Below are 21,118 nucleotides of genomic sequence, written 5' to 3' on the forward strand. Positions count from 1 at the left end.
GATGTCTTATAATAATGAAACTAAGCTTGGGCTTACACACACACACACACACACACAGCCATATTTATTATTTCCTGTGTTTCCACAGACTGAACACACATTAGCATTGTTCTTCTAAGCAGCCCTCTTTGCCAGCTACTTCCCATGAGGTGTGTCTGTGTATGTTTGTGTGTCTGTGTGTGTGAACCCTGAACCTTTCAGCATTACACAATAGAGGTATCCTGAGAGAGTATGGCTGTTCCTTTTTCCCACAGATTCACAAACGGCAAGACTTTTGTAATATTTTGTGGATCAACCTTGACTTTAAACACTGACCTACAATCACTCACTATTATTGTTTTATCAGATCATAACAGTAATTCAATAATGCTCCCTACTCCCAACCATTAATCTCACATTTATTCACAGAGCTCATGTTCCTACTAAAGCAAATTTAGTTTGAAATATTGGCCAAGAGGAAGATTGGTCACATTTATCCACTACTTAAGGGAATATTGCTAAAGGTTAACTGTGTCCAGCTAAGGAAAGCTGTATCTTATCAACTTCTCAAACCCTGCAGAAATGGAAAAACTGCAAGTATAGTCATGTTTGCTGCAGTAATTTCTTTTGAGCCTTTGAATACTGGTTTAATTTTCAGTATGAAAAACATATGCTCATGCAAAATTCCTGATAAGCACCAGAGTCTGCCTTTCCTGCAAATGGATAAGATATCCTGTTGCATTGCTATATATTAAACTAACTAAATATTTATGCATGGAAGTTAGTAGAAACTATAAGCAGACATTGGATTTACATAGCTGAAAATTTCTGGTTTCTGATTGTGGTCAATAAAAGCAAGTTTTATTGATCATTGCAACTGAACTTGTTGCATGCATGTAAATGTTCCATTTAAAAAAAAAAAAAAAAAAGGATAACATTTCTGAAAAGTAATTTCATAAACATCAGCTATTGTCTGAAGATGTTTAAGCTTTTAAAGATATATCATTTGCATCTATAAACAATGACTGATTCACAAAACAGGAGGTCTTGAACCACATATCCGTGATCCAAATAAAACTGCTACATAGGAAGCTGTGAAAATCTGGCCTTTGCACCCTAGCTGATAGGTTTGAGAGACTGGCAACTGATTAGCAGTAAACCAAAAATAAAAACAATTGTAATGATTTGCATTCACCAAAAAGCTACTGTGTGGACCTTGACATTATGACTGTTTTATCAAGTGGTGTTCCTGTTGTTGTAAATGTACTTACTATCTCATCTCTGAACCCAAAACAAAACATTTTATCAAATCAAATCAAATCACTTTTATTGTCACATCACATGTGCAGGTACACTGGTACAGTACATGTGAGTGAAATTCTTGTGTGCGAGCTTCACAAGCAACAGAGTTGTGCAAAATACAATAATGTAAAACAAGCAAAATATAAAAATGGCTAATCTAAAAAGTAATAAATATATGTACAATATGTAAAGGTATATACATTACTGAATGTGTATACTAAATATGTTTTTCTACGTGTGTGTGTTTGAGTGTGTATATAGTATGTATATACATGTTTTACAAATGAAATAAAGTAAACAATAAAATAAGATATATAAAATATACAGAGGTTGGTATGTGCAAAACAGTGGTATTTATATACAGTATGGAGTGCATAATGTTGAAGTTCCAGTAGTGAGGGTGAGGTGTCTATGAAGTGTTCAGCAGTCTGATGGCCTGATGGAAAAAGCTGTCTCTCAGTCTGCTGGTACGGGACCGGATGCTGCAGAACCTCCTTCCTGATGGAAGTAGTCTGAACAGTTTATGGCTGGGGTGACTGGAGTCCTTGATGATCCTCCCCGCTTTCCTCAGGCACCGCTTCCTGTAGATGTCTTGGAGGGAGGGAAGCTCACCTCCAATTATCCGTTCAGCACACCGCACTACTCTCTGGAGAGCTTTGCGGTTGTGAGCGGTGCTGTTGCCGTACCAGGTGGTGATGCATCCAGTGAGGATGCTCTCAATGGCACAGCGATAGAAGGTCCTGAGGATGCGGGGGCTCATGCCGAATCTCTTCAGTCTCCTGAGAAAGAAGAGGCGCTGCTGCGCCTTCTTCACTGTTTTGTTTATGTGTACTGACCACGTAAGATCCTCAGCCAGATGTACACCAAGGAAGCGGAAGCTGCTCACTCTCTCCACAGCGGCGCCGTTGATGGTGATGGGGGTGTGTACTCCTCTGCACCTCCGGAAGTCCACTATCAACTCCTTTGTCTTTGCGACGTTGAGGGTGAGATGGTTGTCTTGACACCAGTGGGTCAGGGCGCTGACCTCCTCCCTGTAGGCCGTCTCATCACCGTTGGTAATAAGACCCACCACTGTAGTGTCGTCCGCAAACTTCACAATGATGTTGGAGTTTCTAGTGGCCGTGCAGTCGTAGGTGTAGAGTGAGTACAGGAGAGGGCTCAGTACACACCCCTGTGGAGCACCAGTGTTCAGTGTGATGGGGGATGAGGTGGTGCTGCCCAGTCTGACCACTTGGCGTCTGTCAGACAGGAAGTTAAGGATCCAGCTGCAGAGGGAGCTGCTCAGTCCTAGATCCTGCAGTTTCCTGTCCAGCTTCGAGGGAACGATGGTGTTGAATGCTGAGCTGTAATCTACAAACAGCATTCTCACATACGTGTCTCTCTTCTCCAGGTGTGACAGGGCAGCATGGAGTGTCAGGGCTATGGCATCATCACTGGACCTGTTGTGGCGGTATGCGAACTGTAGAGGGTCCAGTGAGTCGGGTAGTGCAGAGCAGATGAAGTCCCTGACCAGCTTCTCGAAGCATTTGCTCACGATGGGGGTCAGGGCTACGGGTCGCCAGTCGTTCAATGAGGAGATGGTGGAGGATTTGGGTACAGGGACGATGGTGGCCATTTTGAAGCAGGCTGGGACTACAGACAGAGAGAGGGAAAGGTTGAAGATGTGTGTAAACACTCCAGCCAGCTGAGCCGCGCATGACTTGAGGACGCGGCCGGGAATCCCGTCCGGACCAGTAGCTTTGCGTGCGTTCACCCTCCTGAAGCACTTCCGCACATCCTCCTCAGACACAGTGTGCGCACTGACGTCATCCGCGGTGCGCACACTGTCCGGTCTCGTGGTGTTCGCTGTGTCGAATCTAGCGTAGAATACGTTTAGATCCTCACACAGAGAGGCCGTGGTCTGCGGTGTGCTGGTTTTCCCTCTAAAGTCTGTGATCGTGTTTAGTCCCTGCCACATACTCCGAGGGTTGTCAAAATGTTGCTCCACCTTGTCCCTGTACTCACGTTTGGCTGCTTTGATCGTCTTCCGGAGTTGGTAATGTGCGTGTTTGTAGTCCGATGTGTTCGCGGAGGCAAAAGCGGTGCTCCGTGCCGCCAGTGCTGTGCGAACATCTCTGTTAATCCAGGGTTTTTGATTTGGGAAGGATTTAACTGTTCTGGATGGGACGACATCTTCCACGCATTTTCTGATGAATCCGCAGACTGAGTCTGTGTACTCATCAATGTCTTTAGCAGCCACGTGAAATATTTCCCAGTCCGCGTGATCAAAACAGTCCCGCAGCGTAGACTCCGATTGGTCCGACCACCGGTGCACCGCCCTCAGGGTTGGAGCTTCCTGTTTCAGCTTCTGCCTGTAGGCGGGCAGGAGCAGGATGGAGCGGTGATCTGATTGGCCGAATGGGGCGCGGGGGAGGGCTTTGTATGCATCCCGGAAAGAGGTGTAGCAGTGGTCAAGAAGCCGGTCTCCACGAGTGCTGAAATGGATGTGTTGGTGTAGTTTTTGTGAGACTTTCTTCAGGTTACCCTTATTAAAGTCCCCGGTCGTGATAAACGCCGCCTCTGGGTGTGCGGTTTCCTCACTGCTGATCGCGCTGTACAGTTCCCTGAGTGCTCGGTCAGTGTCGGCTTGTGGGGGAATGTAAACAGCCGTAATAATCACTGCTGTGAATTCCCTCGGTAGCCAGAATGGCCGGCACTTAATCATCAGGTACTCCAGGTCCGGTGAGCAGAAGGATTTGACCGGGTGCACGTTCGCATAATCACACCAGCTGTTGTTGATCATGAAACATACACCACCGCCTCTGCTTTTCCCAGTAAGCTCCTGTGACCTGTCCGCGCAGTGCACAGAGAACCCCGGTAGTTGTACTGCGGAGTCCGGTACCTTGTCCGATAGCCAGGTTTCTGTGAGGCAGATCACGCAGCAGTCCCGCATCTCTCGCTGGAATGAGATCCGTGCCCGAAGCTCGCACAGCTTGTTCTCCAGAGACTGCACATTAGCCAGTAATAAACTGGGTAACGGTGGTCTGTTAGTGCGCCGTCTCAGTCGAACCAGAACGCCAGATCTTCTCCCTCTGCGTCGGCGTTTGCGGCCTCCACGGGCCCAGAACAAAGGCGTCTCAGGTGAGATGAATGGGGGGTCTGCAAACGGAGGGTCCGTGTTGCAAAACTTGAACTCCGGAAAGTGATGAGAAAGTCCATCTTTTATGTCCAGTAAGGTTTGTCGGTCGTACACAAGGAGACATGTGCTACTCGTGAAAAAATAAAGAAAAAGTAAAATTAAACACAAAAAACAGCTGTTGCTTGGGGGAGCTCGCGACGAGGCTGCCATACTCGGCGCCATCTTGGTTAATCAATCATATTTTAATATCATCTTAAAATTAAAGGGAGAAAATCAGTATTAAATACAATGTTAAATGTGCTGCACTGCATATAAGTTAAAATGCCATTTAGAAACACTTATTGTAATTTGCTGTTTTCACGTGTGTGTAAATAACAAACACAGGCCATTTGTTAAAGCATTTTTTTTACTGTAATAGCACCCTCTAGTGGCCAATGAAATACTGAAGCACAAAAACAATTTCTGTAGGGACAACCTAAGCAGAACCATCTGTGTGGAAAAATTACACCGGTGCAGAAATGACAAAACTGCAAGACCCAAACCAATGATACCATCTTTCATCTTGTCTATGGATTAAATTAACTGGGAAACTGGGGTACACTACACACTCACTGGCTCACAATTTGACAAGTCTATAGGCAATGTAAACCGGCTTAGTGAGCTCTAATCAGAACCATAATTTACAAAATGAGCTTTTATTCCATTTAGTATAATACAAATAATCTGAAAAAAAGTTTACTGAGGTCACAGGTCAAGTGGGGGGCAAGGAGGACTGAAAATTTTAAAGTACAGCAGTTACAGCAGTAAAAAATTTCCCATGTGTGGGAATAATAAAAGTTTGTCTTATCTTACAATGTGCAAAGTTGGCAGTGACAGTTAGCGAGACCTAACCTCTCTAAGGGGGTTCCATCCAATTCAAAGGGGACAGAATCATCCCAGGAAAATTATCAATTATTTTTCTAGGAGTCCAAAAAAAAAGAAGAAGAAGAGGAAAAAAAACCCAAATGTGGTCACTGGCGTTTTATAGGACTGTTGGTACTGTTAGTGGTGTGAGATTATTTATAAAATAATGGTGATGAACGCTGGTTGGAGGGGTCCCCTGTGAATTTTTGCTTAGAGTCCATCCCAACAGCAGCCTGCTGGCCAGTTAAAAGAATGGAGTTTTAAGGCACTTCCAACTTTTCAAATTAGGAACTGGTAGCTAAATCTATCAAGGGGCCACTGGAGAAACTGGGACTTTTGGCACTTCAGCACTGGTTTCATTTTGCATTAGTTGCAGCTTGGTTGGGAGACGCTCTCAGAAAAACATTAACATTTGACAAAAGAGCTTTAAAAGTTTTAAAAATCACCAAATTGCTGTTGGGGCAGATGTGTCTGTATATCATTTCAAAACTATATTTCTCATTTTTCTTGCCTTTTATGGTCCTTTCCCCAGTTTGATGTCAGAGAAATCATGTCAAGTGTCTGTGGTCACTGCTTATATAAACAAGTTAGTACAAAGTGAAATGATGCTTCCTGATGATGCGTTTATGGTCCGGTAATTGTTTCCTTTTGTGTATTGCATTTTCCTACGGACAAGTACCGCAAACATGCTGCAGCACAGTCCTCCAAAATCCCAACTGCACGTTCCTTGACGTGGATGACGTGGATGACGTTGTGCGTCGGTCAAACGGTGATTGGTTGAGAGGTGGGCCGAAACAGGGAAGGAAATGACAGATGAGTCTGTGAAGGTTCTCAGTCATCCAGGTCATCGTAGTCAAAGGAGTTTGCAAAGAAAAGCGTCTGGACTTCTTTAAGTTGCTTGAAGACGTTTCACCTCTCATCCGAGAAGCTTCTTCAGTTCTAAGGTCAAATGGCCGAGAGTCCCAGATTTACACCCAGTGGGAGTATCCCAGAGGGACAAAGGACCCCCTGATGATCCTCTAATCACATGAGCCAAGGTGTGAAAGCGGGTGTGGGACCTAATCAGCCAGGGTTTCGGGTGAGCTCATTGTGAAACCTGGCCCCACCTTGTCATGTGAAGATGGAGCGACCATCGTTGAACAGAGGCGGTGGTTTACCACACCAACTGTCTGCCATCTATAATCCAGTTTTGAGTTCCCTCCCCAGACGCCTTAACGCCCACTCACACCCTGGGCCATCTGACCCAGACAGTTGCCCCGTTTCTCAATATGCGTACTTGCGCGTACTTGCGTTCTCGTGTACTCGTGATACGTCATCAGTCGGAGACCAAGTACTGTTCCAATTCGAAGTACGCATCAAGCCGAGAACGCGAAAAAGTCCCGGATGTGTTCTTGCTCCGCCCGTTTTATTGAGCATGCATCGGTGGTGACTTGTGTGGAATGCATTTCGTCCAAAACTCAACAGCGGACTCCCGGCACATCGTTTTCGCTCGCGGTCTTCTCACTACTCAGGTTAAAGAAACCCCAGCAGCTGGAACGTGGGGCCTCCCTGCTGCTGCGGAGTCGGGGCGGTCTGCTTCTCCCCACCGCAGGGAAAAGGGTAACACCACCTGGGTCTGGGCGCAGTTTCCCCCTCCAGGGGCAAGGGTACCTAGACCCGGGGCTTAGAGTACGCTTGGGGAGTGTGATTGTGTGTACAGTGTCTCTCTATGTCTGTCTCCATGTTGGGTGAGTGTTGAGCAATTGTATATGAGAGCATGAGGGTGGGAATGGATGTTTGTATTTGTGTGTGCCTGTATGTCTGTGTCTATATGTCAGGTTGGGTATCAGACGCCACCTCTCTGGGGACATCTCAGGCCCTCCAAGGTTTGGAGGCCTATCTCCCCCCACCACTTCCCCTGCCGGTGGCGGACGCCCTCAGACATCGGTGCATTGGTGGTTCTTTGTGTCCGGGGGTGGGCGCCCGGGTACCCACCGGCTCACTCCTTGGCGGCTGCTTATCGGGGCCTGGAACCTGGGGCTCGCTCGGGCCACTTCGGGGGTGGGGTGCCCTCGGCCTCTCGGCCTGGGGCTCGGTCACTCAGGCGCAGCTGGCTGCCGGCGGAGCTCACGGGCACGTCACTGCAACCCCCCCTGGCTTCTGCTCCGCGGCTGCTGAGTGACCCCTCATCTGGGACTCTCCTCAGCTCTTTCTGGGACAGTGGCGCGGCTGCCCCTCTGTTGGTCTTCCTTGGTCTCTTGTGTTCTGGGGGCCTCTGGATGTCTGGAGTTTTGATCTCCTCCATACCTGCTTCATGCCCTGGAGGACGGGGCAGTGGCCCCCCACACCCTCTAGCAGATCATTACATGAAGGAACCTTTTAAAAAAAAAAACAAGCGCGCTCATGCTCACAGGTGATCACACACACACAGGTGATCACACACACAAACTACACCCTTTTTGGCTCCTACCTCAAAGCACACTGTGCGCTGTCGATCTCACGTGCTGCACAATAATGTTTAATATTAAGTATTTACTGTCATATTCTCATATATCATTGTGATGTTGTTTATTACTCGTTTTCTTCTGCTTGCTTTCTTTTTTCTTTCTCAACAGGTGATCCAGGTGATTGATATATGTATTTTTTGTCTGCTTATTCTGTTGGTTCTTGTTTTTTTGCCCTTTTTCCCCATCCCTCTTCTCAGTTTTTTTTCTTTCCCTCTTTCTTTCTCCCCTTTCTTTCCACCAGTCAAGTCTGTCCCGTATTCAGCAAGTGAAAATAAAATAAACAATAAAAGGTGAATCAAATGGACCATTACGGCAAGGCTGGGATGGTCCATTTGGTAAAGTAAATCCGCTGGGCATCTTTCTTCGCCTTTAGACAATAATTCTGATGGCAAAAGAACCAAACGGGACAGGTGAAAAAAAAAAAAAAGAAAAAAAAAAGAAACCCCAGCAGCTGTCTATAGTATTGAGTGTCCACTAAAATAAAAATAGAAGTGTTCCAACATCTCACCTGCTTGTTTTTATTAAGGTATGTACACGTATGTACATGTACACTATTTTTATTAATAGAGGTTTCACTACTGAGGTTAAAAATGATATATAAGTCACTTAGATCACTTCTAAATGTTAATGTTTGGTTTATTTCAGTGTTTTATTTGTTCCTGGGTAAACCGGTTTGGCTGTGATTAAAGTTAAGCTTCATAACATGTTACTCACAGTTAAATTAAGAGGGGACGGCAGTAGAAACTCCGGACCTGTGACATCATCACGTACGCTGGTGTTCCAATTGTACAAATCGCGAGTCCGTACTCCCGTGCGTTCTCGGCCAGTACGTACTCGCCGAGAACGCGAGTACGTACTCGCGTACTTGAGAATTGAGAAACGGCCTTGGTGTCGTAAACCACCGCCTCTGTTCAAAGATGGTCGCTCCATCTTTGAGGCGGTGGTTTACGACACCAACTGTCTGCCATCTATAATCCAGTTTTGAGTTCCCTCCCCAGACGCCTTAACGCCCACTCACACCCTGGGCCATCTGACCTCAGGAATTCACATGACAAGGTGGGGCCAGGTTTCACAATGAGCTCACCCGAAACCCTGGCTGATTAGGTCCCACACCCGCTTTCACACCTTGGCTCATGTGATTAGAGCAGGGGTGTCCAAACTTTTTTCGCTGAGGGCCACATACATAAAAATAGAGGAGGGGCTGGGCCACTTACTAGAAATTAGGTATATAACCTTAACTGTAGCGTATTAAAGTTAGAAAAATCATTTAAAAGTGGTCAAATGTGTTATATTGTTGAATATCATTAAAGACAAAACTGCCTTCATCACAGTTTTCCATAAATGGATCTTTATTGATTTATTCAGAAAAAGCTTTGGTAACTCATTCTCAGAACAGCAGCCTCAGATTTCTTCTTGGACAGAAGATTTACAGCACAGAGAAAAAACAATAAAGGGGAAAATGGGACGGGTACATTTCAAGCTTGTTATTTAAGTTCTTAGGCTTAGCAACACACCTATTAACGTTCGTTTGAAACGATTATCAGCATTAACAGACTGAACTGGACTTAATAACAGGAGTGCATATAATTTTAGTAAATTATTCTGGTGAGTATCAGCTGTGCTGGGTATGTAAATCGGGCCATCCAGCTGCGGTGCTGATCGCCACTCGTGGCAAAAATCTGGACAAATGTCACTTGATCAAGGAGCAAATCTGCATCAGATGAGATCAGCTGACTTTGCGTGTGCGTCCGCTGTGCACAGCGGTGTGTACTCTGTTAACAAGAAAAACGCATATAAGAAAGTGGTGCGCAAAAGCAGGGTAGTGACAGACTTGATGCGCATTATTGATATTTGAAGCATGTGTACCTGCACATTAACACACGGGTACTGTGGAATATATTTTTACTCACCTAAAGTGCTCGTGCTCTCGTCCACTCCCCGCAAAGAAATTAGCAGCTGTGCGGTGTCTGTGGCATCAGCGCTCTCATCACATGCGATGGAGTAAAAATCAAAAAAACAGCTTTATCAGACAGTTGCAGTTTAATGTTGGCTGACGAGTCTTCAATGCGTAGCACAACTGTACTTCTGGACATGCTGACGTTGTTGAAGTCATGCACTGTTTCCGTTCACATTATTTCGGTGACTTTAACGACGCCGTGTTTTATGAGGTCTCCATCTGAAAAAGGCTTGCCATGTCTTGCGATGAGCTGGACGACCTCATACCTGGCTATTGGAGCCTTTTCCTGGACAATTTGAGCACGAAAAAAATACTGTTGCTGACCCCACAGGAGAGCTACCCTTTGCTTTACTTTCTGCTCTCGCTCAGCACCAGTGTAGGATGCATAGGCCTGATGTTTGGTTTCATAATGACGTCGTACATTATACTCTTTCATAACTGCCAGAGTTTCAGTGCAGATCAAACAGACACACTTCCCCTTGAATTCTTTGAAGAAATATTCACTCTCCCACCTTGTCTGAAATTTTCTGCACTCACTTTCTACCTTTCGCTTCTTTGGTTCTGCCATGTTTGGTAACTTGGGGTAAATTTATTCTTCTTCTTCTTCTTCTTCAGTCAAGTTTAACGGCAGCTTGCATCCAAAACTGTTGCATTACTGCCATCTCCTGGCTGTTAATCGTCCGTCATTCCTGAATCCTCAGATCCTCTTGATGAGACCAGTATGTCTCAAAAAACGAAAAACCACCACTTCCCCTTCACCATGACTTAACTTTTTAACCACTCGTTCAAACGTAAGTTCCCTTCCACCACTCATTTCACCCCACATCACAGGGGTAAATTTCTTCTGTGATTGTCCTTTTTGGTGGAGCAACTGCCTTGATCAACAGTAGCTCCCCCTGGTGTTAAAACTAAGAAGTGCAATACACTCAAGCAAAAGTTGAAGTGCGGGCCATATTCTATTCAATTTATAAAATTACTTGAGGGCCAATTAAAAATGGACCGCGGGCCGCGTTTGGCCCGCGGGCCGGACTTTGGACACCCCTGGATTAGAGGATCATCAGGGGGTCCTTTGTCCCTCTTTGGGGGGATACTCCCACTGGGTTTAAATCTGGGACTCTCGGCCATTTGACCTTAGAACTGAAGAAGCTTCTCGGATGAGAGGTGAAACGTCTTCAAGCAACTTAAAGAAGTCCAGACGCTTTTCTTTGCAAACTCCTTTGAAAATGACAGATGACTTCCACCAGGAGCAAGAGAAGAGCTAAAAAATAATAATGAATACAGCAATTGAGGCACAGGCAGCAGCTGTAGTAGGCGCTTTTCATTTAACACTCTCTTTCACTTCAGCTCTGTGTATTCTGTAACTTCAGTCTTGTCCACAGCTGGCTGAGTAGCCCACTCACCTGTAGCCTGCCACCTATTTTCGACACTGCCTCCATCGACAACAGACGCCCTCTGCAGGTAGACGTGCCGTCCACGGACTGCCAACGCGTTACCACTACTATATAATGTACACCGATATATAAGTCACACCCCACTGTATGCTCGAGTCACACTGTAGCTTATTTCATACACGCCCCGAGGTGAAGTTGAGATAAAGCTGTGAGAGCGACAGTCCTACAGTTTGATGCGAACCAAGGATGGCGACGAGTGAGGACCCAACGATAGTTATAATAGGATGTGGAGTATCGGGTATAGCAGCGGCTCACCGGCTTGTCAAAGCTGGATATCATGTGCGGATACTTGAGGCGACTGGAAGAAGCGGGGGACGAATAAAAACAGCAACTCTGGGTAAGTTTATATGTAGTTTCTGTTTTAGTCGGTTTCTTCTTTACACTGTCAGAAAATCAGAAACCGACTAAATTAAATCCTTAGTAAGAACAACATTAATTTCTAAGTGTGAGCATGTTTATTGCAGACAATCTAGGAGGATAAGCGATCCAACATGTTCTTGCCTCTTTTAATCACCTGCTGCTGTAAGCATCTTCTGTTGTGCTTGGACTGTTGTGCAGCTTTCTGATGTTTTCCGAATGGTGAAACAACACAAAAAATATGCCAGTGCATACAGACACCTCACATTAAAGTTTTTGCGGGACACTATGCAGTACCGTGAAAAATTAAGTGCATCTTAGCAACCAGGTGCTGTGAAAGTCTGGATGAACCTCACTACAAAAAAATGGGTTTTGGCAGTCTGCTGTAGGGGTGTGACCTGGGCACCTTGCAGTCGATCTCTGTAAGCCAACGTATTCTAAAGTCAAATGTGAGCCTGTCTATCTGACAAGCTAAAGCTTGGCCCAAAGTAGGTCAGACAACAGGACCGTGATCCCAAGCACTAAAGCAGAATAGCTGAAAAAGAAAATAATTGAGGTGCTGCAATGTCTCAGTCAAATTCCAGACCTCAACACGATTGAATGTGGGACCTTAACAGAGCTGTGCTTTAATGAATGCCCAACAACCTCAATAAACTGAAGCAACATTGTAAAGAAGAGTTGGCCAAAGTTCCTCCACAAAGACGTGAGAGACTACTAAAGTCATGCAGAAAAGAATAACTTATAGTTATTGCTGCTACAAGTGGTTCTTCCAGCTGTTGACTCATGGGGTGTGTTTAGTTTTTCTCAGAATTACAAAGAGTTCTGTGAAACCTGATCTACTAGTACAATGGCCTCCCATCAGTAAGATAATTATGTTGTCAGCTTAATCTTTGGTCAGTTTGCTGTCATTGTGCAAGTAAATGTACACAAAGACTTGTTTTTCTTTGACAGGTAACACTATTACAGAGATAGGTGCGGCTTACATCCATGGCCCATCTGAGGAGAACCCATTGTTTTGTCTGGCTCGTGACTATGGCCTCTTGCCTCCAGAAGCCCTCAATCCAGAGAACCAGGCCGTAGACGTGGATGAAGATCCTCCCTTGGTCCCCAACTGGTTCAGCAGTTCAGGTGACCAGACATAGTAACACAAGTGTACTTCAGCACATCACATCATCGTATATAATAATAGCGTGCTTGGTAAGCTGTGATTGTTATTACAACTTTAAATTCTGTCCCAAAGGTGAGAGGCTGAGTGCAGAAAGCATGGAACCAGCTGAGGAGCTGTTTCGTGAGATTTTGGATAACACTTCACAATTTCAAAATCTCAAAAACACATCCTGGAAGAGTGTAGGACATTTCATGCGAACAACGGTACATTGTTTTGAATTATGCTTGTTGCTGATGATATAAAAAGCTGTAAAAAAACAAAAAACAAAACCTGTTTTGTTGAAATTTGGCATTTTGTGCAGGCGCAGAACCAAGCAGCAGGAAGGTGGAAAGATGAGGATGAAGCCACTAGGCAGCTGCTTCTCTCTGCCTTCAGTACTATGCTGAAGTTTGAGTGCTGTGGAAGTGCGACTCATAGCATGGATGACATAGACCTGGCAGGGTTTTCTATGTATAAGAGCCTACCTGGCGTGGACTGCACGCTTCCAAGGTTTGTGCATCATCGAATGCATAAAGGGTGTTAACATAAATGCCATTCATTTACTCCGTTTGCTCACCTGTAGGAATTTAAGTTTATGCCTTCACCACCAAGTGCTGTCAGAGAGTAAAGCTGCACTGATTAATACTGAGTTATTAAAGTGGCAGTGATTTAGATCCTTATTCCTTTAGATTGTTTCTTTTATTTAATCTTCTGATCAGCCTGTGTGAGAACCTTCTGTGGTTTTCATTATAGCGATTAGCTATTTATTATTTATTCATTTATTGTCTGGTTTTACAAGAACAAAGCTAATTTATCCACAATAAAAACTAAGACAATGAAATACAGGCACCTTGATGTCTGTAAGTACATACTAAATAAATATAAAATGCTCTTGACTGCTCCAGTTTCACCCAGTTAATCTTTATAATTTGTTATTTATTCACTACAGATTATATTTAAAGTAGCCAGACAGGATCCATGGACATATCCTTGAGCTAACTCTTAGACATATTTGGCACTCTGCCATATTAAAAGTCATGGGCCTGATTTCCATCCGCTACACCTTAATTTGAGTCGCACTGTAGCTTATTTCATACACGCCCCGAGGTGAACTTGAGATAAAGCTGTGAGAGCGACAGTCCTAAAATTTGATGCGAACCAAGGACGGCGACAAGTGCGGACCCAAAGATAGTTATAACCCAGAGAAAAACAACAATCACTATTACGTGTAAAGTGATAGATTTCAAGCGTTTTTAATTTTGATGACTATGACTTATAGGCCATGGAAAATCAGAAATCCAATATCTGAAATTATTAGACTGTGTGATTAGGTTTCACTTTAGGTGTTTGGAATAAAAATAATATACATGCAGGTCACACTTTTGAATTAAATTATAATTTTTTTATGCTATTCTATTCTTTAATGCCCTAATCTAATGAACCTCAATAGGAAGCAGTGAGTCAAGTTTTGCACACTTCATGGACACTCATCATCACATTGTCATTGTCAACAGCTATGATTATAACATCAAATATAAAATACAAATGTACTACAGATGCTGCATCGTGGTCATCGTAATTTATCTTATCTTGCAGAGGATTTGAGCGCCTAATCGAGAACTTGATGTCTGAACTCCCCTCTGATTTAGTGACCTACAATTGCCCTGTGCGCTGTGTCCACTGGAGCAACACAGAGAGTGACTTAAGTCCTGTGACGGTTGAATGTGAGAATGGGGAGAGGATTGCAGCTGATCACGTTATTGTCACTGTGCCTTTAGGTAAACTTCTTTTCATATACTTTATCCTGTTTTTCATATCTCTGCATGAAATTGAGTAATTGTAAATTACGTGTTACGACCAATGTCAGAGCTTAATCTTAATGGCGGGGTTTTGGTAGTGTTACTTTAACAATGGAGTACAGACCAAGTTAGATTTAACCCTCTGCTGCAGTTTATGCAATTTTTAATACGTTTTCCTTTTGTCAGGATATCTGAAGAAGCACCACTCCACTCTGTTCTACCCTCCTCTCCCGGCCCACAAGCTGAAGTCGATCGAGACACTAGGATTTGGAACATGTGACAAAATATTTGTGGAGTTTGAATCGCCGTGGTGGGATGATGACTGTGACATCATCTACCTCGTGTGGGAAGACGAGGTTTGTAGTGCAGCAGCCAGAATAGTTTCATGAGTATGTACCGAACCTGTGTCTTAATAACAGGTTGACAGATATTTTTAAACTTTCATGCACAATTTTAAAGATATGAACCTGTTTCTTTGTTTTTATGTATATGATGCATCTCAGAAATGCATCTCAGTTATCTCAGAAATGTTGCCTAGTAAGGGTAAAACAATAGAGACATTGTGTGAACTTGTGCTTTAGAGCCAGAGATCAGAGAGGAGATAAACCCTTTTGTGTTTTCAGGAGACTGTGTCAGACCAAGTGTCTGATGTGAGTAAATCCTGGATAAGGAAGTTGGTGTCATTCACTGTGCATAAACCTTCTAAAACGTAAGTGACATGTTAATCTGAGGGACCATTAATGATTTTTCCCTCCTATAAAGTTTCCTTTGCAATTCAAACCAGCATTCCCAACCTGACTTCTCTTGTTGATTAACACAAACTCTCAGGGGTAGCCATGTTCTCTGTGGCTGGATTTGTGGTCATGAGGCAGAGTATATGGAGACACTTCCTGAGGAGGAAGTGAGAGAATCAATCACAAAGCTCGTCCGTACATTCACAGGTAAGTTTTATATCTGATCTAAACCTTATAGCTCTTTCCTCTATAGCATAATTAAAGATAAAAAAATAAATATCAAAGAGACTAATGATAAAAAAAATAGTTGTTATACCTAAGAAAACTTCTCTGTATGCACAAGGATCACAACAGTTCAATTTTTTGTTAGAAATCTATAAAACATCTCGTTGTTATAGGAATAAAACAAGTTCAGGTAATAAAGAGTATGTATGCAGATATAATGGCATTAAATCGAGCAGCAAACGTGTATGACTATTACCTAAATATCTTTATGTCTTACAGCAATAAGACTGAGTTTGTGGTTGAAACTGCTAATATGATTTGGCACAAATTGTATTTATATTTTAAAAAGCTGATAGTCATCACACTCTTACTTATATATAACATATTAGTATTGGGGAAATAGTTCAGTATAGATGTATGAAACCAGGTCAGATTGCAGAGTTTATCCTCTGATGTTGACATGCCCAAAACAGGCCACTGTGCAGATGACAATTGATTGTAGAAAACTATGCAGCTATTTTCATAGATTGAATACTTCTAGTGCAGAAATGTACATGTTAGACCAGGGGTGGGCAATCTCAATCCATGAGGGCCGGTGTCCCTGCAGGTTTTAGATCTCACCTTGGTTCAACACACCTGAATCACATGATTAGTTCGTTACCAGGCCTCTGGAGAACTTCAGGACATGTTGAGGAGCTAATTTAGCCATTTAAATCAGCTGTGTTGGTTGGAGGACACATCTAAAACCTGCAGGGACACCGGCCCTCGTGGACTGAGATTGCCCACCCCTGTGTTAGACCGAGTATTGAATAGGTATTGAATGGGCAGCATTACAGTAGAAGCTACCTGGTTTGTGCCAGAGAAAAGACACAAATCGCCTGGACACTACGTCAGGAAGGGCACCCATAATAATCTGTCAAATCAAATATACAGAGCTGCCTAATGTGGCAACATCTTTTGGAAAGGGGAGCATCTAAAAGTAGCTTGAGGCTTTTCTGCAAGAAACATTCTTCTCAGATAACTGATCCATAATTGATCCATAATTGATCCAGCTGCTGCTTTTTAATAAACCAGAATGTTTGGGGTGTCACAACCCAGCTTAAAGGACGTGACAAGCAAGTGGGAGACCACACACAGGCTTTTAAAGGCTGTAAGATATCTTTAATGAAATAAGTAAAGAAACTTAAACACAAGTTAAATAATACAACAGTCATAACTGAAGAACAAAATGAACATAATGAATGCCAGACAAAGAGAGACAGCTATGGTTTAGTCAAGGTGTCTTTATATACTGGGACTGGCCTGCTCAGGTGTGCTGCATCTATAACTGGGTCAGCTCCACCTACCTGCAAGAAACAGGCAACAAGAACACAAGGCCACCCCACTGGCTGTCACAGGGGGCAGATTGGAGGGGCAGGCTGTATAAGGCACTGCCTGCTGAAATGAGCTAGCAAATAGTTACTGATATACAGTATTCAAGGCCTAAAAAGCTGTCATACATAGAGGGAAGGCTTTAATATGTAGTAAAAGTAATTTATTTATATCTGTTTTTTTATATATATTTTCTGAAGTGGTTGAGCCTTGGTTATTTCATATTTGTGTGTAGGAAACGGTACCATCACACCAAAGAGAATCCTGTGTTCCCGGTGGTTCACTGATCCCTGGACATACGGTTCCTACTGTCACACAGCCATAGGCTGTACAGCCAAGGACCTGAAGAACATGATGGAACCTCTGCCTTCACAGGAAACTCCGTCACAGGTACAGAACATCTTGAGCCACCGCTAATATTTTGCTTCCAAGGAGCCAGACTTTCATGTCATTTTTCTAAAGTGGTCTTGAGTAAGAGTTCTCTGGGCTTTTTTGAATGTCTTTAAAAATGTTCAGTCCAGTCCTTGTACCTGACCATTTTCAGAGGAGTGTTTTGTCCGTTAAAACCCATTTTAAATGGTATCCTTTAGCGCTTTGATACTAGCAGCCTGTTGAAAAAATGCATCATTTGTTCACGTTTGTTTATTCAATCTATAAAAAATGCCAGTGATAACACAGTTCAATTCAGTTCAATTTTATTTACATAGTGCCAAATCACAACACAGTTTGATAAGAATTGCAGCAGATGAACTATTAGTAAATCAAGTGAGTCATATTGCCCAGGGAAGTACTGACTTCTGTTATTTTATAGTTCGACAGAAAGTGACAAAATATAACCTTGAAAAATGTTTCTCACTTTTACTGCTTGTGTGTTTCAGCCCCTGCAGGTGTTGTTTGCTGGAGAGGCAACCCATCCTTGCTTTTACTCCACCGTCCATGGAGCAATTATCACTGGGTGGAGAGAAGCAGATAGACTCATCACTCACTACTTGGCTTCTGTTAGCCCATGAATTCCCTGTAATATAAGAAATTTAACTTTGAGATGAAATTTAGCTTTTCTTTTAGCTTTTTTTTATTATTATTATTTACTAAAAAAAACAATCAGATAAGTCTTTTAACTGCTCTTTAGTCAGATAAGATAAAAGACAAATCTTATCTGTGTCTTATCTGGTGACACTGAGTAATCATAGTGGTTGTCTGTTGGCACTAAAAATCACAGTGCTGAATATGGGGGAAAAAGGGCTTGTGGTATAGTTATGTTGTAATCTGGAGTTCCACTCCTTATCTGGGTTTAAAGGTTGACACATTACATTATACATTAGTCATTGCTAACATATTGCCAAGGGAACTTTTACTGGTGGAGTTGTTGGTAATATTAATGCAAGTAAAATTATGTTTTTGTTGTGATTTTAAAAATAAGAATATGCATAAACTGAATCAATGCCAACAATTTTAATAAAAAAATATCAAAGAATAAGAGCACTGAACAATTTTAGTGTATTATGAACAAATAAGACAGTTATGCATGGTCAACCATGGCATACCATAAAAACGAAAGGTAGATCACAAGGGACTTAATCGCTACAGGCAAGCAGTAGTTGGGCAGGTGCTTGGATAAAATTTGCTAAGCAAAGCAGGTACAATAGAACAAATACAAATGGCAGGCAAACTAGCAGGAAGTTATTGAAAAGTAGGTCAGTGTGGCGTGGGGTTAGTGATACAACCCTTAGTGAGTGTGACTGAGGAAGGAATTGATTAAAAATGGGAAAACTTGCAGATATGGATGAAGTAAGCTAGATAAAAAGTACACCAAATATGTAATAGCTTTATTTTCCATAGAGGAAATATCCATACATAAATGCATTCCCTGGACTTTGCGACTATTTCGCAATGCATAATAAGCACAAATCAAAGTGTAGTTCAAATCATCTGTTTTAAACCACAATCAGGACACATGCTATGTAGTTGCTTGTGTGTTTTTTGTCTTTCTATAGAATAAAAAGACCACAAATATAATGTGTGATTCAGATGCAGAATAGTTCATTTCCTCAATAGGGAGAACACCAAATCATTGAAACATTACATTAAACACAAAATAATGATATATTTGCATTTTCTAAAGGACCACAGTCTTCCTAATATTTAGAAATATGTAATGATTTTGTTTCAGTTTATGCAAACATAATTTATAAGATTCCCTATAATAAAACTTAAGTAAATGACAGGAAAAGCACTTTGCTTTACTTGTCACAAGTGGACAAAAGGGCTCTATCCAGGTTTGTGATTGTGTTTTTAATTAATAAATAAAATCAAACATGGACACATTGTAGTGTGTTTACTGTGTTTATTTATGCAAGTAAATTAATGTCTACTTTTTTCTCCCCCTGTGTTCACCTTATGAGGTCACCAAATTCTCTTGTCTTTATTGGTTTATGCATAAAGAGAGCAGGAACTTTCTCACTTGCACCTCAGCAAAGGTGTTTTTCTTTTCTGTACTAGAAGCACCAAGGTTAATCATAAACCAGGATTACCAGGATCCAGGTGCATTCTGGGCACCCAGGCGTTTCAGGCTTTCTGTCATCTGAAATGAAAATGTTAGTATGTTATATAGATCAAAATACCAGCTAACTGTAAGAACCTTGATGTGAGTCCTCTGTTTGAAAATACACTGTCTGTGTTCTCTAATACTCTGAAGTTTAATACTGAAAAACTGCAGTAAGGATACAACTTTAATTATTAACTGACAAGTGAAGTCTTTGTTTTTTGGAAATACAAATACATTTCCTCAAAGTCACCAAATAAAATATTCAATGTGTAATGAAGTGTATTTTATTTAAGAAAGCCACTAAAGACAAATAAAGTAACTCTCTATGAATATATAAGGTGATGTCATGTGATCAGCTTTAGGGAGGCATCATCTTTAGGGAGGCCAGCTCCTTCAGTGGGAGACTGCGGCACCCACGGTGTGGGACGGAGAGATTTCGCAGGTCTTTCCTCCCCACTGCTGTCAGACTCCACAACAAAGACTTTAACTGATCAAACACACACATCCACAAATGTGCAATAACACAAATGTGCAATAATCTTTCTGGCACCGTTGTATTTTTCACTCTGTTGTATATAGCATTTGTATTCTATTTTTATCCTATTGTATATTTTATTCTATTTTATTCTACTGTATATAGTATTCTATTTTTATTCTATTCTGTACAGTTGTGTACTGTATTTATTCTTATTTTATTTTATTCTAATTGTCCTTCATAACTTTTGCACTGTCCACTTCCTGCTGTGACAAAACAAATTTCCCACGTGTGGGACTAATAAAGGTTATGTTATCTTATCTTATCTTATCTTATCTTATCTTATCTTATCTTATCTGTCAGCTCATCTGTCTCTATGCAGCAAAGCTTTTTCTGGAGGAGTGACCACTCCTTACAAACACCTTGCATCTTCAACTTTGCCATCCAGCTCCTGTTTCTTGTTCTTGCCACTGCTTCCAAACCATACATCAGAGATGGGGGAACTGCGGGCCTCAAGGGCTGGTGTCCTGAAGGTTTTAGATATCACCCTGGGTCAACACACCTGAGTCAAATGATTAGTTCATTACCAGGCCTCTGGAGAACTTTAAGACATGTTGGATGTGTGTTGGATTAAGGACACATCAAAAAAAACCTGCAAGACACCAGCCCTTGAGGCCTAGAGTTCCCCCACCCCTGCCATACATCATAGCAAATCTTATTACCACCTTGTAAATCTTTCCTTTCACTCTTGCTGCTGTCTTCCAGCCACTCCACCCTTCCTACACTCTCTTTTCACGTCTCTTTCACGTCTCTTGTGCATTGTCTGATGCTGATGCTGGTTGACCCTAAGTATTTATTCACATGCACCTTTTGGCTTATTTCCAAAGCAAAAGAAAAGAAGTTAAAACCCAGCTGTGTATATGCAAGTGAGCACCCATTGCCTTATCCCATCCTATCAAGTTTCAACCTGGGTATCTCAAAATTATGAATTACTAACTGAAACTTATGAGGGGAAAAAAGGAGAGAGAAAATAACTTGAAATTTTAAGTTATTAAATTAAAAATTTGAAATAACCTGAAATTTTGGCTTATTGATAATATATTATAATATAAACATATTTTCAATGTATTTTATTTATAATGGCGAGAACTTTCCATGTAGTCAAGCTTTCAAGGGAAAATCGGAAAATGGACTTTATTTTGAAAATCTTGGCCGGAAAAATCTTTGTTCGCAGCGGGGTTTTTTTTTAGCTCCACAGAGGAAGGACAC

General features: G+C 42.3%; 1 protein-coding gene across 1 annotated transcript; it reads left to right on the forward strand.

Annotated features, from left to right (window-relative positions):
• Positions 1–11,338: 11,338 nt before the first annotated feature.
• Positions 11,339–17,839, forward strand: LOC134640419 (peroxisomal N(1)-acetyl-spermine/spermidine oxidase-like). Its single transcript, XM_063492216.1, has 10 exons — positions 11,339–11,533; positions 12,505–12,681; positions 12,794–12,924; positions 13,023–13,210; positions 14,297–14,478; positions 14,686–14,855; positions 15,123–15,208; positions 15,328–15,440; positions 17,065–17,219; positions 17,708–17,839. The coding sequence occupies exons 1-10, from the start codon at positions 11,383–11,385 to the stop codon at positions 17,837–17,839; spliced, it is 1,485 nt and encodes a 494-aa protein (XP_063348286.1). The 5' UTR covers positions 11,339–11,382.
• The last annotated feature ends 3,279 nt before the right edge of the window (positions 17,840–21,118 follow it).

This window comes from Pelmatolapia mariae, linkage group LG13 (genome assembly GCF_036321145.2).
Source record: "Pelmatolapia mariae isolate MD_Pm_ZW linkage group LG13, Pm_UMD_F_2, whole genome shotgun sequence".
In the NCBI taxonomy this organism is placed as follows: Eukaryota; Metazoa; Chordata; class Actinopteri; order Cichliformes; family Cichlidae; genus Pelmatolapia; species Pelmatolapia mariae.